The sequence below is a fragment of the Lytechinus variegatus genome, chromosome 1 (genome assembly GCF_018143015.1).
Source record: "Lytechinus variegatus isolate NC3 chromosome 1, Lvar_3.0, whole genome shotgun sequence".
NCBI classification, from domain to species: domain Eukaryota; kingdom Metazoa; phylum Echinodermata; class Echinoidea; order Temnopleuroida; family Toxopneustidae; genus Lytechinus; species Lytechinus variegatus.
The window spans coordinates 77,243,916-77,266,817 of NC_054740.1; the positions used below are offsets into that span (position 1 = coordinate 77,243,916).

General features: G+C 37.3%; 1 protein-coding gene across 1 annotated transcript; it reads left to right on the forward strand.

Moving 5' to 3' along the window:
* The first annotated feature begins 7,126 nt into the window (after positions 1-7,126).
* LOC121423705 (profilin-like) lies at positions 7,127-21,804 on the forward strand. Its single transcript, XM_041619139.1, has 3 exons — positions 7,127-7,410; positions 14,249-14,432; positions 17,844-21,804. The coding sequence occupies exons 1-3, from the start codon at positions 7,270-7,272 to the stop codon at positions 17,939-17,941; spliced, it is 423 nt and encodes a 140-aa protein (XP_041475073.1). The 5' UTR covers positions 7,127-7,269; the 3' UTR covers positions 17,942-21,804.
* Positions 21,805-22,902: the final 1,098 nt, after the last annotated feature.

Below are 22,902 nucleotides of genomic sequence, written 5' to 3' on the forward strand. Positions count from 1 at the left end.
ATATTATAATTATGTCATATTACATGAGAAGCATTTTTGTTCAAAACTTTGTGAATCATTATTCGCTCAGGGCCTATGCTTTATTGTTCCTGGTGCTCTCATAGACTGTTTAACGAGATATATAATCCCGTTGTACTAAAACCTCCCGTTCACAAATCAATATACTGTACACCAAATATATTTCCTCGCAATTCGAGTTATTCATGTAGGGACATTTGCTTCTTTTTCATGACTACTTAAGGTGATTGCCCTATTAAAGGTCTTAAAGGAGAATGAAACCATTGGAACAAGATAGCTTGTGTGAAAACAGAAAAATCAAAGAAACAGATCAACGAAAGTTTGAGAAAAATCGGACAAATAATGAGAAAGTTATGAGCATTTGAATATTGCGATCACTAATGCTATGGAGATAGCAAATTGGCAATGCGACAAAGATGTGTGATGTCACTTGTGAACAACTCTCCCCATTACTTTAGTATATATTTCACTTGAATTGCCTCTTTTATCACAACTATCCATAAATCATGTGTTCTTTCTACATGAGGGCATGTAATATATATTTTTAAAGAATACATCATGGATAAAGAGTTTGTATCATCATAAGAAAAAGCAAAAAGAGACATTTTGAGGGTATTTTATAGTCCACCAAAGGGAAAGTTGTTCATCAGGGACATCACACATCCTTGTCGCATTGCCAATGTGAGGATCTCCATAGCATTAGTGATTGCAATATTCAAATGCTCATAACTTTTTCACTATTTGTCCGATTTTTCTTAAACTTTCTTTATTCTTATTCTTTGATTTTTCTGTTTCTACACAAGCCTATTTGTTCCAAAGGTTTCATTCCCCTTTAATATAAAACATTTCCCGTCCAGGCTAACGTTCGCATTAGTTGATTTTCGAGATGTCTGCTCTTCATGAATTCCTAAAATCAGTCCTTAAAATGTCAATTTTTCTGGTCTCAATATCAAAAATTTTCAGCTCGCGCTTCGCGCTCGCAGTGTTTGATAAGTGAGATACGTATGATAATCATGATTACCATGTCTACAAAAACTGCTTAAAGTGTTTAGACGTAATTCTAACAAAATCAGCAAAAGAATGGTACTAGAATTAGATGATAAATGCTGAGATATGCATACTCTTAATGGATTCCTAAAATAATATTCCCTGTTTCGGGTCAAAATATACAAAAATTGCAGCTCGCGCTTCGCGCTCGCATTGTTTGTTTAGCGAGGCAGGTACGTATCATGATTAGAAAAAAAAATGCTTATAATGTCCCTTTTCAGGTCTGAGTTAAAAAAATTCAGCTCTCGCTTCGCGCTCGCATTATTTAATCAGTGAGATACATATCAATGGCACTGCATATCCTTAAAATGTCTATATTAGGTCAGTATAGTACCGGCAACTGAGCGCGCTTCGCGCGCTGCCCAAGATAATTTCTGCTGGTGCCCCCCCCCATGCCGTGACCCACGGTACGCCACTGCACTTACCGCTCCCTCCAAAATTAAAGGTCAAGTCTACCCCAGAAAAATGTTGATTTCAATCAATAGAGAAAAATCTGACAAGCACAATGCTGAAAATTTTCATCAAAATCGGATGTAAAATAAGAAAGTTATGACATTTCAAACTTTCGCTTATTTTCAACAAAATAGTTATATGAACGAGCCAGTTACATCCAAATGAGAGAGTCGATGATGTCACTCACGCACTATTTCTTTCGTTTTTTATTGTTTGAATAATACAATATTTCAATTTTTACGAATTTGACGATTAGGACCTCCTTGCCTTAAGCACAGTATGTTAAAATAATGGAATTCCATGTGTGCAGGGAGGAATGAAACTTCATTCACGTGACAATGACGAGAAAATAAAAATATTTCATATTTCGTACTTTTCTCACAGCTCTTTTTACTTTCAGTTTCTCCTATCGCCCCTCTTGCATGAATCCCCCTCTCTCTCCCTCTCTGTTCTCTTTAATTATGTTAACATTTTATTCCTAAATAATTTCGCTTCTTTTTTTTTCTTCGTGATTTTTGTCTACGTCTTTCTCTATGCTCTAGGTGAACTCGGCGCTTCTTTCAATTTATTTTTCTTCCCTTTTACGGGCTTTACGGCCATTTTTGTCTCACCTGCATAGCAGAGTGAGACTATATTATAGGCGCGGCTTTTCCGACGGCGACGGCGGCGGCGGCGTCAACATCAAATCTTAACCTGAGGTTAAGTTTTTGAAATGACATAACTTAGAAAGTATATGGACCTAGTTCATAAAACTTGGCCATAAGGTTAATCAAGTATTACTGAACATCCTATTAGAGTTTCATGTCACATGACCAAGGTTAAAGGTCATTTAGGGTCAATGAACTTTGGCCGATTTGGGGGTATTTCTTGAACTACCATCATAACTTTGAAAGTATGTTGGTCTAGTTCATAAATCTTGGCCATAAGAGTAATCAAGTATCACTGAACATCCTGTGGACATTTTCGGTCACATGACCAAGGTCAAAGGTCAATGAACTTTGGCCATAATGGGGGGTATCTGTTAAATTACCATCATAACTTTGCAAGTTTATTGATCTGACTTTCGAAACTTGGACATAAGAGTAATCAAGTATCACTGAATATCCTGTGCAAGTTTCAGGTCACATGATCAAGGTCAAAGGTCATCTGAGGTCAATGAATTTTGGCCACATTGGGGGTATATGTTTAATTACCATCCTATCTCTGCAAGCAGGCGCGTAGCCAGGGGGGGCGGTGGGGGCGGTCGCCCCCCCCCCCCCAAAACGTCCCCAAAAAGAAAAAAAAGAAGGGAAAAAAAAGAGGAGAAAAGGAAAAGGGAAGGGAGGAAAGGGAAGAAAGGTAGCTTTGTGTTTTTTTCTTTTTATTCTTTATTTTTTTCTCAAAAGAGAAACTCCTTCACTCTTCTTGCTCTAAATTCATATATGAATTTTGCTTCCGCGCTGCGCGCGGTTAAATGACAATATTGAAGTTCTCCATTGTTCCCCCATCTTTTCTCTAACCCTGTTTTTCCACCTCAGCTATGTGCTTCTTGCCAGTTAAAGTTAAAATTGTATACATTAGGGCATGAATTTGAGTAAGGTTAGGCCGAAGTAAATATATGAAGTTATCTTTTTTTTCAATTGATCGCGCAACTTCTGGTCTGGTCGGCTCCGAGCGGGTAAAATCTTTATATCAGTTTCTGCCGTCACCTCCATAAAGTCAGCTTCTCCCGCTTTTCAGCTCATTACTATAAACAACCATAATTTTGGGACAAACAGGTTCCTAATTTAAAAAGAGGAAGGTATGGAATTCGTGTCGTATTAAATAAAAAAGTACAATATTTTTTTTATCAAATTGTATTAAACTTCATGTCATTTCCCTGTATACATTCATCTCCTGTCCTGTTTTGCGCCCTCAGTTTGAAATTTTGAATGACACTTAAGTTTCTTTATATTCAAAATGAAGCGCTTCAGGATAAGTCTAAAAAATTAATTATCCTTTATTATATAGATAGATGATTTCAATAAATCACAGAAGTTTCAACTTTATGCGCACTATTTTCCTTGTAATGAAGTTCAATAATCTTAGAAAATCAATTGAATTAGAGACGATTGGGTATTAGAGATATCTACATTTGATGAAACGTCCGCCCTTTGAAATTTCAGAGTTTCATTGCTCTGCGCGGGGAGGAATATCTTCCTCTACCAATCTTCTCCTCTGTTTTGCGAGTTAAAAATATGCACTGATGCTAAATTGTTTGTAATCAAATTCAAATCTGATCTTTCCAAAGAAAGTTTCAATATATCTTTGAAAATACCCTTTTCTCGGGACCCTTTTTATGGCAAGAAAAATTGATAAAACACTTAAGCTTCCGCGCTTCGCGCGGAGTTATTATCATTTTAATTTCCTCCATTGTATAGCTCTTTTATGCGTTCACATCACTTTTGAAAACAAGGTTCAAAATCGCAATATAGTCAACCGAATTGGAGGTACTAGAGACAAGAGAAACGGCTCCTTTTCATTTTAATTTATGAAACACTAAAAGCTTCGCGCTTCGCGCGGGAGGGGGAAACTCCCCCTCCCTGCACCCACCCCCTAGGGAGCGCGCTTCGCGCGCTCTGTAAGTGTTGGCACGCTTTGCGTGCATTTACCGCCCCCTCCAAAATGAAATCCTGGCTACGCGGTTGTCTGTAAGTGTATTGGTCTAGTTCATAAAACGTGGAAATAAGAGTAGCCAAGTATCACTGAACATCTTGTGCGAGTTATAGTAGTTTTCAAAGTCAGCAATGCTGCTATGTTGAATCGCGTGATGCAGGTGAGACGGCCAGAGGCATTCCACTTGTTTTTTTTATTATTATTTACCTCATCTACCAGTTTTTTCTTCATCTGGATTTCAGAGACATAACGTTAACATACAGGACTGTTTATAAAACGTTGTCTGGTTTTAGAAAAGTATTCATCCATTTATTTGAAATGTCGGTTTTGAAAATTGATTGAATAAACTAAAGTGATGAATAAAACAAAAGGGACAAAATAAAACAAAGCAAAACAAAAATGTCGAATAATGTAAACGACTTAAATGATAGTAATGATAATAACGATAATAATAATGATGATAAAAACAACAATAATATAAATACTACTACTACCATAGGCGGATCCAGGGAGCGGAGAAAAAAAGGGAAAGAAAGACAAAAGGGAGGGAAGAAGGGGAAAAGAAGATGAGGAAGACGAATGAATGAAATAAGATGAGGGGAATTAGCTTGTAAAATAAAAATAAAATTTCACGTCACTCTATGAAACTTTCGCTCGCGCTCGCATTAGGTGATTTTCATATCTTGTTTAATATGGAGTTTAAATTATATAGTTTGGAAGTCAATGTACAAAACATATTTCACATACAAAACATATTTCACATATTTGCTCGTGCTGCGCGCTCGCAAATTTTGATTTTGATTACATGTAACATGTAAAAGAATAAAGCTAAGAAGTGACTATAGGTCTATCCCTACAAAGAAACCAAAAATCATCTTCGTGCGGCCGATCGGGTAAAATATGGCTGAAAAAAATCCCCCCCCCCTATTGGCGAAGGCTGGATCCGCCCCTGGCTACTACTACTATACTACGACTACAACAACTACTAGTACGACTTCTAATTATACTACTGCTGCAGCTGCTGATAACTCCCCCATGATAACTCCCCGATGAAAACTCCCCAAAGGACCATTCTCCCAAGGACAGGCCTCCCGGAGGAAAACTGATTTAAACCCGCACTTCTATTTGAGTGACCGAATTAATATACGTTCTTTTTTTAGAACTTTCACCTTCTTGTTCTTCTTCTTATTCTTTTTAAATGAAAAATAATGCTAAGATATGATTGCCCGTAATGAAGGTTCAATGTTCCAGGTGTATGTATTTCCATAATATTTCCAGTTTTCTTGTTTAAACATTAAATGCACAAGATCACGAAGCAGAATTACCATAAGAATAAACGTCAAATGAGTACAGTTAAGTGTCAGTGAAATAAGGCATCGTAAGTTTATACTGTAAGTAGCGGAAACACCCCCCCCCCCTGCACCCCCCCCCCCCCCGAGAGACGTTTCGTGCGCGCAGTACGTGTTTCGCACGATTCGCATGCTCCTCACCACCGCCCACTAAAATGAAATCCTAGCAACGCCACTGATTCTAAATTTAGTTACCGGGAATTATTTGCCCCCCCCCCCCCCGATAACAGGCACCTGTTATACGCCGCTGCAACGAGGCGTCTTAAATCACTCGATCGCGGCAACTGATGAGGGAAAACGAAATCGGTCTCGCTGGCCTCCGGCCTCGTCGGCACTCGGTCCGCGAACCTTCGGTCAAGTGGTCGGACCCCGTCATAACAGTCATTTCTTAGCTTTATTCATATAAAATAACATTTTAAAGATGTAATAATCTTATAAGCCCTATTTGAAAAGTGCGAGCGCGAAGCGCGAGCTGAAAATTTTTGCAATTTCATGTATTTTGTCCTGATAATTGAATATCCTGGGCACTGTTTGTGAACCTGAACAAGATGCGTATTTAACGAGATAATTACAATACGGGTTCTGGCTTGATCGAAAAGGGACCTGTTAACGACGATTTGCAGTTAGCCATTAAGACGATACATATTTGAACTTATAGATAATGCGAGCGCGAAGTCCGAGCTGAAATATGTTTCACATTCCGACTTAAGAAAATTGACATTCTAAGCACTTTTTGGAATAAAGATATATAGAACAAAGTCCGCTCGCCGCTGTTGCCTAATGCTTTGGCAATTCAACTGCTATTTCAGTCATTTCGCGATGGATATTGCCGTGTTATTTTGTGGTTCCTGACTTTGCTGCTTAATGAAATTTCATAATTTTTTGTTCAGTCGTGAAGAAGAATGTCTATGCTTTATATTGATTATAATATTAATGTGACGCAAGTGTGATTTCTAAATGAAAATATGCTTTGTTTATTCACATATATTTTTTGAAAAATAATCATTTTTTCTAAGCTTAATATCGGTTACCAAAATACGTTAAATGTGCACTTTATTTCACTGTTCAGTAAATTCAAACTTTTATCTATATAACAAGACCATTCTTAAGAGGAATAAACAATTCTAAGAGCAAAAAACGCTGATTGGAAAGATCGTCTCCAATTGGCTGCTGTCAGCTCAGCTGCTCAATGCTCATTGTGTGACGTCACTCAGCTGGAGCTCGCAAGAGGACCGGTGGAAGGCAGAAATATGGCATGAAAATAAATTATTTTTGAGAGCTGATTTCTGCAAACTCTGATGCACTAGTTGAAAAGTGAATTAATACTTCCCCTTTACAATGATGACCACATAAATTCATTATAAAATACTTTTGATTCTTCGAGTGTGTACTTTAAAAATCAATAATGAAAGCTCGATGTCCGATCAGTTTTGTATGTGCTAGTCTTTGCGTGGAAACACACTTGCTGATCAACGTTTTAATCAGGGTCTGTGCCTGTAGACAAGTCACGCTCATAGCTCTATGGTCACGCTTCAACGTGCAAGAAGGGATCTATTATTAGACGAAGCGTGAATAGACCAATTGGCACATTTTGGCAACATGCATATCGCATATGCGCGCGCACACACGTACACGTGACGTGAATATGCGGAAGTGATATCGAGGTGTGAACCTATCGCTCGACGACATTTATATAAAAATTGCAGTTAACTTTTTGGAGACCAAAGTCACATTTTTAATATCATATCTCATTTGAACTACTGGAAACATGTCTTGGGATTCTTACATCGATAATCTCGTTGCCCAGACCAAAGATTCCTCGGGTACTGCTCATTGTGATAAGGCTTGTATCATCGGTATTGATGGAGGAGCAGCGTGGACAACGGCAGGACATGCGAATGCATTACAGGTAATATACCGGCACAAATAGCGAATTGGCATGCCATGAGTGCGATGGTGCGAGATTTCGCATGAGTTGAAAGATGCTCTATTCAACGAGGCGTTAGCCATGTTAGCCGAGTTGAATAGTTAAACTTTTAGTTTACTTTACTCCAACGATGTTGTAGGACTGAGCCTGTTCATCGTTCAAAGTAGAATGTCTATTGCTGCTCTCCTTCAGACAAAAATTAGATGTGCTTCTTAAATAAAATGTTGGCAGGGCTAGCCTTAGACAGCTGGCAGCCGTCTGTTTCGAGGAGTTTTTTAACATTTTCTTTTTTTTATTTCTCCTCGTACACAGACGGCTCGCTATCGTGCAGCCACCATTAGCATCATTCAATGAACAAGGTTATACTATAACCTTGTTCTCACTCATTCAATGAACAAGGTTATGATATAACCTTGTTCTCAGTTTATCTCCATGTGTGGCAAAATAAGGGTGGCAATGTTTGGTTTATTTTCTCTTTTTGTTTGGGGCAAATGCCAGACTTTTTTTTACCCTGACAGTTTCCATTACACCTATTATTCATACAACTTGGCTCTTATTTAAATTTGACACTTTAAATAATTTTTTCTTAATTAAAAATAGAGATCAAAAAAGAAAAATTTCTTGCCATATTACTTTCCACCAATAGAGGGCGTACACAAAAATATGCCGTAAATTCAAGTTTTTGAGCGCTCTGGTGAATACAAAAAATATTTCCAAGTTACTAAAGTAAAATAAATTGCAACGGTGTGGAAATTAGTAATTTTGGTCACAAAAGTGATATTTTAATGATTTTTTTAGTGTGTGCTCTGTACAACATTGGCATACCATAGTCCTACTTGAAGATTCCCCACAGGCAGGGTGGTAGCAGTGAACAAGTGCCTGTTCTCAATTATATCTCCATGTGTGACAAAATAAGGGTGGCAATGTTTGGCTTATTTTTCTCTTTTTCTTTGGGGCAAATGCTCGATTTTTTTACACTGACAGTTTTCATTAGACCTGTTAATTCATACCACTTGGCTCTTATTTAAATTTGATTCTTTATATCATTTTTTCTTAATTAAAAATAGAGATCAAAAAATGAAAATTTTCTTGCCATATTACTTTCCACCAATAGAGGGCGTACACAAAAATATGCCCAAAATTCAAGTTTTTGAGCGCTCTGGTGAATACAAAAATTATTCCCACATTACTAATGATAAATAAATTAAAACTGTATGGAAATTAGTAATTTTGGTCACAAAAGTGATATTTTAATGATTTTTAAAGTGTGTGCTCTCTACAGCATTGGCATACCATAGTCCAACCTGTAGATTCTCCACAGGCCAGATGGTAGCAGTGAACAAGTGACCATTAGGGGACTTGCAATGCAAAATCCCCCCGTCGGGGCTCTTCAATTTTTGTCTTTAATGACTAAAAATTTTGAAAATTAATGCCTCCAAAATGCAAATTGATATTCCCTCTTGGCATTAATTGCCAAAAAACAGAGAAAAATCAAGTTAAAAGGAACAAAAACAGTGACTTACCTCGGCTATTGCGCAAATTCACTTCCCCGTTTTATCCGATCTTAAGTACATAAACATACATATGGCCATTGAGTCCCCTGTACAGATCGCGCTAGAACTTCGGTCTCTGTATTTAGTGAGTGAAGCCAACGGAGTTCAGCTGAACAACCAACATAACAGAGACCAAAGCTTTTGGTCTAGGGCTCTAGGCTAGCCTGGCCCTTGACCAAAAGCTTCGGTCTCCGTTATGTTGCCCATTATTGTTGGTTGTTCAGCTGAACTCCGTTGGCTTCACTTATTCAAATACAGAGACCGAAGTTCTAGCGCGATCTGTACAGGGGACTCAATGGCCATATGTTTATGTACTTAAGATCGGATAAAACGGGGAAGTGAATTTGCGCGACAGCCGAGGTAAGTCACTGTTTTTGTTCCTTTTAACTTGATTTTTCTCCGTTTTTTGGCAATTAATGCCAAGAGAGAATATTAATTTGCATTTTGGTTGTGTTAACTTTCAAAATTTTTATTCATTAAAGACAAAAATTGAAGAGCCCCGATGGGGGGATTTTGCATTGCAAGTCCCCTGGTGGCTGCACGATAGCGAGCCGTCTGTGTACGAGGAGAAAAAAAAATAAAATGTTAAAAAACTCCTCGAAACAGACGGCTGCCAGCTGTCTAGCCTGGCCCTGCCCCTGGGCTGGGGCGTTCTGGGAGTGAAAGTCATATAGACCCTAGGCCTAGGGCCTGTTACCGATAATGTCGCACCAACGCATAATGTCGCAGCAACGCACAATGTCGCAGATTGCGACATTATGCCAAGAGCGTCCGACGCATAATGTCGCAGTCAACGCATAATGTAGTTTTTCTAACGCATAATGTCACATGTCGCAACACAATCATGATAATGTCGCAGCAAGTTGTCAACGCATAATGTCACATGTCGCAACGCATAATGTCACAGCGGTATTTTCTTCAGGACTCGAGCTACAGATAACATATAAAATATGCTTTCGCTAAGTATGAGACGCGAGAAAGAATGAAATTATTTGGAAATCAGGATTAGGCCTACTCTTTGTATGGATATTTATCGGTTTATTGCCATTTCGTCTGCTGCTTTTTCCGCACTATCGCATGGTCTGGTATCATTTCATCTACCATTAGTTAGTCAACTATCAACAGAGTCCAATAACCATTTCGTCTAATAGCCGTTTTTTTATTATCACTTAGTCAACCAAACTTGGATGGTAGATGGACTTGGGGGACCTGCATGTTATACTGCAGTCATAGGTCACATGATAAGGTCAAAGGACATTTTCAGGTCAATGTTATAGTTTACATGCAAGACTCTCTTATGACACCTAACTTCGCAACCGTGAGTCACTTTTCACCCAAACTTGGATGGTAGATTAACTTTGGGGACTGCATCTTATGCTGCAGTGGATGTCACATGGTTAGGTCAAAGGTCATTTTCAGGTCAATGTTAAGTTTACATGCAAGACTATCTTATGACACCTAACTCCGCAACCATAAGTCGCTTTTCAACCAAACTTGGGTGGTAGATAGACTTGGGGGACCTGCATGTTATGCTGCAGTCGTTGGTCACATGATAAGGTCAAAGGTCATTTTCAGGTCAACGTTAAAGTTTACATGCAAGACTCTCTTATGACACCTAACTTCGCAACCGCGAGTCACTTTTCAACTAAACTTGGATGGTAGATGGACTTGGGGACCTGCATGTTATACTGCAGTCATAGGTCACATAGTAAGGTCAAAGGTCATTTTCAGGTCAACGTTATAGTTTACATGCAAGACTCTTATGACACCTAACTTCGCAACCGTGAGTCACTTTTCACCCAAACTTGGTGGTAGATGGACTTGAGGGACCTGTATGTTTTGCTGCAGTCGGAGGTCATATGATAAGGTGAAAGGTCATCTTCAGGTCAACGTTAAAGTTTACATGCAAGACCCTCTTATGACACCTAACTCCGCAACCGTAAGTCGCTTTTCAACCAAACTTGGATGGTAGATTAACTTTGGGGACCTGCATCTTATGCTGCAGTCGGATGTCACATGGTTAGGTCAAAGGTCATTTTCAGGTCAATGTTAAAGTTTACATGCAAGACTATCTTATGACACCTAACTCCGCAACCGTAAGTCACTTTTCAACAAAACTTGGTAGATGTACTTAGGCGACCTGCATGTTTTGCTGCAGTGGAAGGTCACATGGTAAGGTCAAAGGTCATTTTCAGGTCAACATTAAAGTTTATGTGCAAAGCTCTTATGACAATTCTGTTGCGTGCCCTTGCAAATCACAATATTTGTGGGTTTTTTTAAGTGGGCGAGACACAAAATCGCTTTTGCCTTGTTATTTTATACTTAAATCTATGAAGTCCCTAACTCCCTACCGTTAAATGTTATTCAATGTTACTTGGTAAAATTAATGTGCCTGATTTTTTTGTACCAGGCCTTTGTGTTCGGTCTGTCTGGGCTGATTCAGAAGTGCCAAGTTCGGCGAACTTCCGTTTGGTTCAGCAGTTCAGCTACAGCACTAATATGGATATAATTCATGAAAAGTGGATATGAGAGTAATCAAGTATCAATGAACATCCTGTGTGAGTTTCAGGTCACATGACTAAGGTCAAAGGTCATTTAATGTCATTGAACTTGACCATGTTGGGAAAAAAACAATATCCTAAGCAAGTTGATATTTTTAAAAGTCGTAACTTTAAAAGTAGATGGATCTAATTTGAAATTTAGACAGAGTATTAAATGGAGTATCAGTGAACATCCTGCATGCGCTTCGGTCCAATGACAAAGGTATTTTAAGGTCAGTCAACTTTGCCTAAAAGTCTATGGGGGCACATATATTTGTTGAATTGCCATCGTAACTTTATGGATCTCATCCAAGGAATGGAGATGACGGTAATGTTGTAATTTAGAGCAATAAAGGTATCGGAGTTCGGTTCGGAAGTTTTGCTACTAATAACTTAGCTACTAAAATCTGTTCCGATATCGGATTGGCAGATATTCAAAAACAAAAAATACATTAAAATTTGTGGCTGGCTGGCACGTTGACAAATGCTGCAAGCTACACTGATGACAGAATTTGTTTTGATCTGCGACATACATGTAATCGGAAGGAGAAGAAGATAATGATGATGCAGTGCGCTACTCTACCGCCGATCAACAATAATCCTCTTTTCTACAACATTGTGGTGATGGCGGAGGCAATCGTAAAGTCTTATACCCCCATTACACCAACGCTACGTCCATGCAGTTCTTGCTACGTCAAAGAAAAATTGCCATGACGCAGTGGGAACTGCTGCAGCGTACTGAGAGCGTAGAGAGAACTGTTATTGACGTGGCAAAGTCTGCATGATCTCTGAAAACAAATTTTCCGCTACGTGGACTTTGAACATGTCCAAAGTCCGCTTAGCAGAAGTGCCGAGTGTAGTAATGACGCAGTAAAGACCTACCAACAGCTTCATAGACATAGTGGACACCGAAAGAACGTGGCAACAACTCTGTCCATGTCTACTGTACTGCCACTACGCGGCCACCACGTAAACTCGGTTGGCTCTACGTCCAAATAGACGAAGGTACAGAAAGTCGCGCAATCTGCTGGATGTAGTCGGGACGTAGCGGGAACCGTTTCGACGCAGCATGGACCGGCTCTGCGCGCAGAATGAACTTTGCGGGCACACTACACACGCAGCATAAACGTCACATTAACGTGATGCAGACGTAGCACGCACGTGACAATTTCACATCTTTCGAGAAATTCAAACAAAGTTGGCGCCACGTCCCAGGGTTTCTTCTGAACTTCAAGAACGTAGCGGGAACTTCGTCTGGTGTAAAGGGGGTATTAGAGGTCACATGACCTACCAAAATAGACAATTATCCAAAGTTGTTTATGATGATATTCACCTTCTTTACAACATCGTGATTGCGGAGGCAATTAGAGGTTGCGTTTCTTCCAGAAATAGATGCACTTTTATCCGAAGTTGTTTACGATGATATTCCCCTTCTCTACAACATCATGGTGACTGTGGAGCCGTGGAGGCAGTCGTAACTCGTAAACTCTAACTTAAGATGTCGCAGCTACAGATCATTCCTAAATAATATATATATTAATATTTATTTTGAATTGCTAGCGCCTAAATTCAAAATATTTTTGAAACGTGTTCCAGCGATCAGTCATTATTCTGTTGGGGACTTCTGTTCAATTTTATTTGCATTTGCAACAAAGTCAGGAAGATACGCCTTTTATATTTCTTCTACATCTAGGAGAGCAAGAGATCGTTGCTATTTGCTAATAATTATTCTAATCGTTAGCTCCTCAAAACACATCTAAAACATTACCACGCATGTCAGCATGTTCAACTAAATTTTATTTGCCTCCGCTTAAGATAAAAAAATATCATCATCATCTTGTTTTTCTTCTTCCTCCGTTTTTGTCAGCGATCAAAACAAGTTATCACCCATCATCATCTTTTCTTCTTCCTCTGATTATTTTGGAGATGAAAACAAACCATCATCATCCCCTCCTCCTCCTTTTCCGCTAATATCAGAGATCAAATCATAATTTTCTTCTCTTTAATCTTTTCCTTCCACCGCTTTTGTCTGGGATGAAAACAAATCATCAGCGCATTTGGATGTCAAACATAAGGACTTTGTTCGGATCTTGTCCATTCACAGGAATAGCGCTCCACCGCAATACATGTCGCCACATGTTTTTTGTCTTGTTATGTTTTGGTTTTTCTGATCCAATTTTTTTCCCCACTCGTCAAAAATCAGAGTTAAAAAAAATGTAGAAAAAAGGGGAAAATCGTATCAGATTTGGAATTGCAATAAAATTCACTTACAACATTAGTAATCAAGTACATGTATCACTGATCGCCTTGCATAGGTCTTTCGGTCACATGATCAAGGACAAAGGTCATTTAGGGTTAATGAACATAGAATGTTATTATCATGTGAAGGTTGTTATTTGTTAATTATTTGTTTTCAATTCAAAGTCAATCACTGCTGCAATATTTAATCAACCGCCCTTTCACACAGTAAAAAATATTGTAATTTGAATGATGATTCCAGTGAAAGAAAAGGCTAATGAATGAATATTGAGCATGTGTGAAACCAAACTAGAACATGATTAGAATCGCAAACGCTAATCACTGTCACGATAACAATAGCAATCATCATTACAGTGATGATTTAAGATTCACATGTAAAAAAGCTCCAAGTAAAGTAGACGAGACTGCCAGAGGCGTTCCACTTGTTTTGTAAAATGTTAATTGTTCTTTTCTCTCTCTCTCTTTCAGCTCCAAGGGTCAGAAGGACAAAATGTTGCTAATTGTTTCAAGAGCAAGGATTTTACTGCATTCATGTCCTCTGGAGTCAGGGTAGGAGGAGAGAAATACCAGTTCTTAAGAGAAGAAGATAAGAAGATAGTGTTTGCAAAAAAGAAAGGGTGTGGAGCAATCACTCTGCAGGCTAGTAAGACAGGTATGTCCTTGATTTTTTCATTTGTGTTTTTGTCTCACCTGCATAAGAGTGAGACTATAGACGCCGCTTTTCCGACGGCGGCGGCGTCAACATCAAATCTTAAGCTAAGGTTAAGTTTTTGTAATGACATCATAACTTAAAAAAGTATATGGTCCTAGTTCATGAAACTTGGCCATAAGGTTAATCAAGTATTACTGAACATCCTAGTAGAGTTTCATGTCACTTGACCGAGGTCAAAGGTCATTTAGGGTCAATGAACTTAGACCATGTTGGGGGAATCAACATCAAAATCTTAACCTGAGGTTAAGTTTTTGAAAAGTCATCATAACTTAGAAAAAATGTATGGACCTAGTTCATTAAACTTGGACATAAAGTTAATCAAGTATTACCAAAATCCTGCATGAGTTTCACATCACATGACCAAGGTCAAAGGTCATTTAGGGTCAATGAACTTTGGCCGATTTGGGGGTATCTGTTGAATTACCATCATAACTTTAAAAGTTTTTGGATCTGATTCATGAAACTTGGACATAATAGTAATCAAGTATCACTGAACATCCTGTGCAAGTTTCAGGTCACATGATCAAGGTCAAAGGTCATTTAGGGTCAATGAACTTTGGCCAAATTGGGGGTATTTGTTGAATTGCCATCAGAAATTTGAAAGTATGTTGGTCTAGTTCATAAAACTTGGACATAAGAGTAATCAAGTATCACTGAACATCCTGTGCGCATTTTAGGTCACATGACCAAGGTCAAAAGTCAATGAACTTTGGCCATAATGGGGGTATCTGTTAAATTACCATCATAACGTTGCAAGTTTATTGATCTGACTTTTGAAACGTGGACATATAAGTAATCAAGTATCACTGAATATCCTGTGTGAGTTTCAGGTCACATGATCAAGGTCAAAGGTCATGTGAGGTCAATGAACTTTGGCCACATTGGGGGTATTTGTTGAATTCCCATCCTATTTCTATATTGGTCTAGTTCATAAAATATGGAAATAAGAGTAACCAAGTATCACTGAACTTCTTGTGCGAGTTATAGTAGTTTTCAAAGTCAGCACTGCTGCTATGTTGAATCGTGTGATGCTGGTGAGACTGCCAGAGGCATTCCACTTGTTAGTATAACAAATTGAAATAAATCACAAAATTATGGTTGCTTTTGCTTTTCAACCAAACTTGGATGGTAGATGGACTTGAGGGACCTGCATGTTATACTGCAGTCGAAGGTCACATGGTTAGGTCAAAGGTTATTTTCAGGTCAACGTTAAAGTTTACATGCAAGACTCTATGACACAAAACTCTGCAACCATAAGTCACTTTTCAATAAAACTTGGATGGAAGATGTACATGTACTTAGGGAACCTGCAAGTTATGCTTCAGTCAGGGAGGTCACATTGTAAGGTCAAAGGTCATTTTTAGGTCAACATTAAAGTCTACAATACATGAAAGACTCTTATGAAACATAACCTTAGGTCTATTTCAACTCAGTCTCAAACTTGCGTTGTACTGTTAGGAATCCAGCATGTTATTGTATTTGGAAGTCACAGGGTACTGTCAAAGGTCAGGTTACATGCAAGACTTCAATGACAAATATTATTCCGTCCCATTTATTTCACAATGAACTTTAGATACAATTCTGTTGCGTGCCCTTGCAAATCGCGATATTTCTGGTCATTTTCAAAAGTGGGAGAGACATAACATCGCTTATGTCTTGTTTACAAATGAAGTTTTTGACCATTATATTAATTGTGGCAATGACAATAATGTTGATATAAGAATAATCTTCATGATAATGGTAAAGATGATGACGATGGTGATTTTGTTGCTTACAATTCATGGAAAATTGTTATTGGTTGCACTCATTTTATTTTTAAGAATCTTATTTTGGAAAATGTTCCCTCGAGAAGTGTAAGATCTTCGGGAACTGTGTTTTTGACAGCTAGAGTCAAATGTTGATTTTGTCAAAAAGCTTTTGCTAACTTCCACTTTGTGGAATACATTCATCAACAATATGCACTGCCAAGACTATAGTAGGCGCCGCTTTTCTGATGGCGGCGGCGTTGTCAACATTGAAATCTTAACCAAGGTTAAGTTTTTGAAATGGCATCATAACTTAGAAAGTATATGGGCCTAGTTCATGAAACTTGGACATAAGGGTAAACAAGTATTACTGAACCTCCTATTGGACTTTCAGGTCACATGACCAAGGTCAAAGGTCATTTTAGAGTCCATGAACTTAGACCATGTTGGGGGAATCAATATCAAGATCTTAACCAAGGTTAAGTTTTTGAAATGTCATAACTTCAAAAGTATATGAACCTAGTTCATAAAATTAGACATAAGGGTAATAGTGTATCACTGAAGATCCTGACCGAGTTTCAGGTCACATGATTAAGGTCAAAGGTCACTTAGGGTCAACAAACTTTGGCCTTGTTGGGGTTATTTGAGGAATAGTCAAAACTTTAAAGGTTTATGGATCTAGTTCATGAAACTTAGACATAAGAGCAACCATGTATTTCTAAATATCATGTGTGAGTTTCAGGTCACATGACCAAGGTCAAAGGTCACTTAGGGTCAACAAACTGGCCATATTGGGGGTATTTGAGGAATTGTCATAACTTTGAAATTTATGGATCTAGTTCATGAAACTTGGACATAAGAGCAATCAAGTATCCTTAAACATCCTGTGCTAGTTTCAGGTCACATTCCCAAGGTTAAAGGTCATTTAGGGTCAGTAAACTTTGGTAATGTTGAGGGTATTTGTGGAATTGTCATAACATTAAAAGTCTATGCTATGGATCTAGTTCATGAAACTTGGACATAAGATCAGCAATGTACATGTATCCCTGCATATCCTGTATGCTTTTCAGGAACATGGCCAAGATCAAAGGTCATTTAAAGGTCAATGAACCCTGGCCATGTTGGGAGTAAAGTGTTGAATTGGCATCATAACTTAGGAAAAGTTTATGGATCTAGCACATGAAACATTGACATAATGGTAATCAAGTATGAATGATTGTTTTGCACGTCATAGGTTACATGATCATGGTCAAAGGTCATTTTGGGTCATCGGACATATTTTATTGTCATATTGTTTCTTTTGTAAATAATCATTCATTAGCTGTTTTCAAAGGAACCACTGCTGCTATATTGAATTGTGTAATGCAGGCAAGACTGCCATACATAGGCGTTCCACTTGTAATAATGCTTTCAATGTTGGATTTCTCTCTTTTTATTCAAATCAACTTTTTTTTATGGGGTAGACAGTAGACTTGTCCTTTGATAGTGTGTTTATGTTTCTGTTCATTCCTACCCAACCCACACATCTGGAAACCTCCATCTCACTAAACCCAAAGTTACATGTATTTTAACACACAATTATGTTCTGTTTTACATTACCTTTCAGCTATAGTAATCGCTCATTGTCAGGAAGGAGGTCAGCAAGGGAATACAAATAAAGGAGTTGGAGTAATAGCAGAATATTTGGAAAGCCTCGGTATGTAATGTATGCCCAACTGTAGGATTTTGTAAATGAAAGGAGATTTTACTTGAATTTGGATCATTTGAGGAGCATGAGAAAAGATAAATCAAGGACTGTTATGAGTACCAACATGGCTTCTCTATCACTTTGGATCTTTGAAAGGTTGGTTAAAGATATCAAGTTTATTAATAATGTTGCACTCTTCGTGAATCATTGCATCAATTTAATGGAAATGTTACCAGCTACAGTGCTGAATTATTTTGGTCTAAATTTGAATGTTGTTTAGTGAGGCCTTTTGAGGGATGACTTTGAGATATGGGGTACAGATTAAAAGATTTGTTGTTTTTGCGAAGTCTGATACATAGAATTAAGATAAAATGTCAGCAGATTCATGTACCTGTGCAAATTTTAAAAACATGAAGTGATGTTACAAGATGTAATGATCACATGTACTAAAAATGATTCATCTTGTATTAAATGATTAAATGACATTTGTGTTTTTAGAACATGAACCTACTGAAAGTGGAGGTTTTTCCCTATCTAATTTGAATTATTATTCAAAAATTTATTATGATTGCACATACATGTAATAAGAGTTTCAGGTTTGAGTTTGCATGCATACAGGCAATACAGCATGCTTTTCAAATTTTAGCAAGATCAACGGGTCTTTGTCAAGATCAACCTTTGACACATTGGCTATTTCATTTGAGTAACGTGGTCTGTTCTATGTTGGGTATGTGTTTCCTCAGGCCTGTCGCAGAAGGGGTTCCATTAAAAATGCAGCTCATAAAATCAAGGGGGAATCCCAAACATGCACCACTGATTGCATTTCATTTTAATTTTGGAGTTCGCTTTTACTGACAACACTTTCTGCAAAGGCTGAAAGTGAAGATCCATATGGGGAAATGAGTACAGAATCATCATGTACTCTCACTGGTCTCCAAACAGGAAAATTTCCTAGTCTCAGAGAATTTATGTTGCAGTTGCAGGGAACTTTCTCCCACCTTGATTGAGGTGTTCAGTGAAAACAAATTGAAGAGTTTTCACTCAGTGCACATGCATGAAATTGGTGTTGGGATGTTACAGCTGTGTGACAACAGTATACATTTAGGCTACACATAATTTGATAATATTTTTAGGCTTGGAGTGTAGATCTGATGATAAGAACTCCAAGGTGTGAATGGTTGTTACATGTAGTATGAAAGAACAGATGGAAATGACTACTTCCCCATTTATGTAGGAACACTCATAACAGATGGATAAACTGTCCATTTCAAGTATTAAAAAGCACTTGATAAAATCTTCCTTAGAATTCTTGCTTAAAATTGCTTAAAAATGTACATGTAAAGAGTAAAATATACCATACAATGTGTTTGTTCTGAATCCATCATTAAAAACATTGCAAGAATTCCTTTGACTTTCTATTTTGGGGTTTGCAATTTTCTCTTGTGGACTGTATTTCATTACGTTTCATCGAGTCCCCTGTACAGATCGAGCTAGAACTTCGGTCTCTGTGTTTGGTGAGTGGAGCCAACGGAGTTCAGCGGAACAACCAACATATTAACAGACCGAAGCTTTTGGTCTAGTTAGTAGCTGCATTGAAATTGTGCTAAACCCCACAATACGAGTAGGTCTGAATGTCTCAGAGAGAAAATTGCATTCATCCCATTATGTTTTTTTATAGGATTGTCCTGCCTGATATACATGTACATGGACTGTATAGGTTGAATTGAATATTCTGTTTCAGTCTTTAACCTTTGTGCTCTCAAATTTAACTGTTCTTTTTCAATAACAGCCATTTGTTTGAATAAATGCAAGATGTTCAAAAAAGATTTTTTTTTCAAGTTCATAAATCATTGAACGTTTTCTCAGTTCCCTGAGAGCTAGTCAGAAGGCATTTCTTGTACAGAACCATGTCCTAATTGAGTTTGCATTGTTCATTGTTGTCATGTTTGGCAATCTAGATAATCTACAGGTCTTCAAAAACAACATCTCTTCAAAGAAAGCAATTTGAATCTTTATAGTAGAAACAAATTCGATTTGACCAGTATGTATTAAAGTGGGGACCAATAGTACTGGGTCCAGTCTTACAAAGAGCTATGATTGATCAACCAGAACTATGGACGGCCAGTAACATCAATATGTAAAATGCAAATTTGTTCAAACTATTTTTCTAGAAACGGTACATTCATCGTTCTATTTGAGATTCATGTGATTCTCTTTGTTTAATGAGAAGATTGTGCAAATTTCATGTACAGAAAATTATGGTATGGATGGATATCCATGCAGTTGAGATTGATTGGATCAATTGTAACTCTTTGTAAGATGGGGACAAGGTTGACTTTCCTTTCAGAGATCCTCCAAAACACTGGTTTTAACTTCTTTCATCACAAAAAACCTTTATATGGAGGGCATATTTTGCAAATAGGGAATCAGTTGCTTCTTATATTTGATCAGCATATTGTAGTTTATATGTTATTTTATTTTACAAAAGTGAGAACATACTTTTTTTCTAAACATTACACTGAAGTTTGAAGGTGATAGTGGGGTAAGATAAAAGAAGCTTAAGTTTTATTACACATTCTAGAGTAAATGATTTGCCAGTGATGGGATTTTTTTACCTGTGTAATATACATGTTGGTATCCTGCAAATTTAGACTTGAGTTCTTTAAATTATTTTTTGTTAATGTGTGTACTGAGATTTATGATTACAAGATTATCATTAAAATGACTATTTGGTGATATCGAGCATAGAGAAAAGTATTTAAGTTTCATATAAATTGAACAGTATTTAAAATGTACTACATGTACCTACATGAGAAAAATATATTGACTGATGGTGATTTATATAGGTTTCCTAATTTTATACTTTCCTTTAAAATTTTGATTTTAATTAGTTTTTAAAAACCTATGTGTGCATCGTTATCATCAGGTAATGACTGCACTTTAATCTAACAGTGTATGATGTAAATACGTGTGTATTTGAAAGACATTTTTGAAATGCTAATAAGAGTTGCAGTTTGAATTGGTAATAAAACCATTGATAAAAAGGAGGATGCTCGATAAATGATGCATGTACATTTAGAAGTAGGATAATAAGGGCAATTAGTCAAAAATACTGATAATTTATTTACTGTTTATTTATTCACCAAATTTGTGTTGCTCTATTTTTTTTCATCTTTATTTTTTATTTTTTTTGTTGTAGCCTTGTAGGTAAATCACATTTACATGTAGTTATTAGAAACAAAAACCCCACATGTATGTATTGTAAACAAGAGATAAGTTTGTATGTATTTTTGTTATGTCATTTATGAAAGTCATCCAAATAATTGTTTATGATACTTGTATCTACATGCATTACGAATGCAATGGTTTGAAAGCCCTTGTAGCTTACATAATAATAAAGGTTTCTTTTCGGCAAGACATTGGGAATGCAGTCATGTGACAGCAAATGTTATCGTTCATTTACAGATATCTCTTTAGTAAAAAAAAAAGTTTTTACATTCAATCGAATAGGCCACTTTGGTAATTTGATCCTTGTTAATAATAAATCAGTGCATACATCATCTTTTCGAAATACCGAGAGTTTGGAATGATTACATTTCTGTTCATAGGTTCAATAGAATGCAAATTATATACTGTAGGCCTATATCATAGCCATGGATACTAATTGCATGATGTTTGTTTTTCTATAAAGTAACAACAAAATGTATTCAATTTACATTCTTGGTTGTCACCAACAACAAGAATTGTTCATATTGAAGCATTCATTGTACTCTTGTATGCATTTGTTTAGGTTTTAACAATACAGTAAAATGTCTTTTATTCTTCTTTTCGACAATAATACATGCATTGTTATAAAATAAAAGCTACACAATGTACTGGACAGGGCAAAATCTCAGGATCTGTATGTATGATTCTTTTCTGTGTAGTGTTGGTGAAGGTTTGGCATTCTTTGACTTCATGCTCAAAATTTCTATAGGCCCTTTATGGTTCACTGAACATATTCTTTGCTTTTCTGTGTGTCAGAAGAGTGCATAGGGTCTACAAGTACATACTGGTACATGACATGTCTGGGGCGATGCATACATGTACATGTATATGGCCTTTATATTTGATGTACATGTAGGCCAACGTGCAATTTGGAGGGCTCGATGACTGGGACATGGATTGTTTTTCCAGTGTTGATAATGTGTTTTAAATACAACTTCTGCAGGCCAAAACCTTACTGTTATTTAACTTTCAAGGCCCATGAGGTCTGAGGTTCAAATCCCACTGTAGCACTCGCATCCTTTGGGCTTTGGCTAGTTTCACTTTCCACCCTGGTACAGTAATGGGTAGGCTTACTCAGATAGACAATGTCTTTGAGTGCCTTTTTTAGAAACAATATACAGGGCGCTAGGCATAACTGTTGCATTACTTGCGTAATCGTTAAACTCACAATATTTTCCTGTTTTTATTGTAAGATTTTACAACTGAACTCGCATTCGTACACGTAGACAGTTCGCCAGGCCTGAACTAGATTACCCCCTTTAATTCCCAGTTCACTTGACTGCCAGGTGCATGTACATGTATACCAAGTAGACCTCGCTTTAACACCTGATCACCATGCTTCAACTGCATGGTATCCTGTGTGGATGTAGGTGTGTTATATTTGTGCGTACATGTACATGTAACTCGGCTTTTCTAATCTTATTTCCTCCTTCTCCTTATATTAGTTTTAACTGCTTTAAAGTACAGGGTGTATACGTTTTATTATTGGTTTATGAGGGCTTTGTACCTTGGAGGGGACGGGGGTACGCTGTAGTGTTTATTTTTTTTTTGTCTTGTATAATTGATGATCTAGGCTTATTTCACATGTTTCAAGTAATTGACAAATGGCATGATCTATTCACAGAAAATCAGAAAAGAATCAATGTCTAAAATTTATTCTTTATATTTTTAAGAATGTAGGTCTAATCCCTTCAGACAAGAAAAAGTTTTG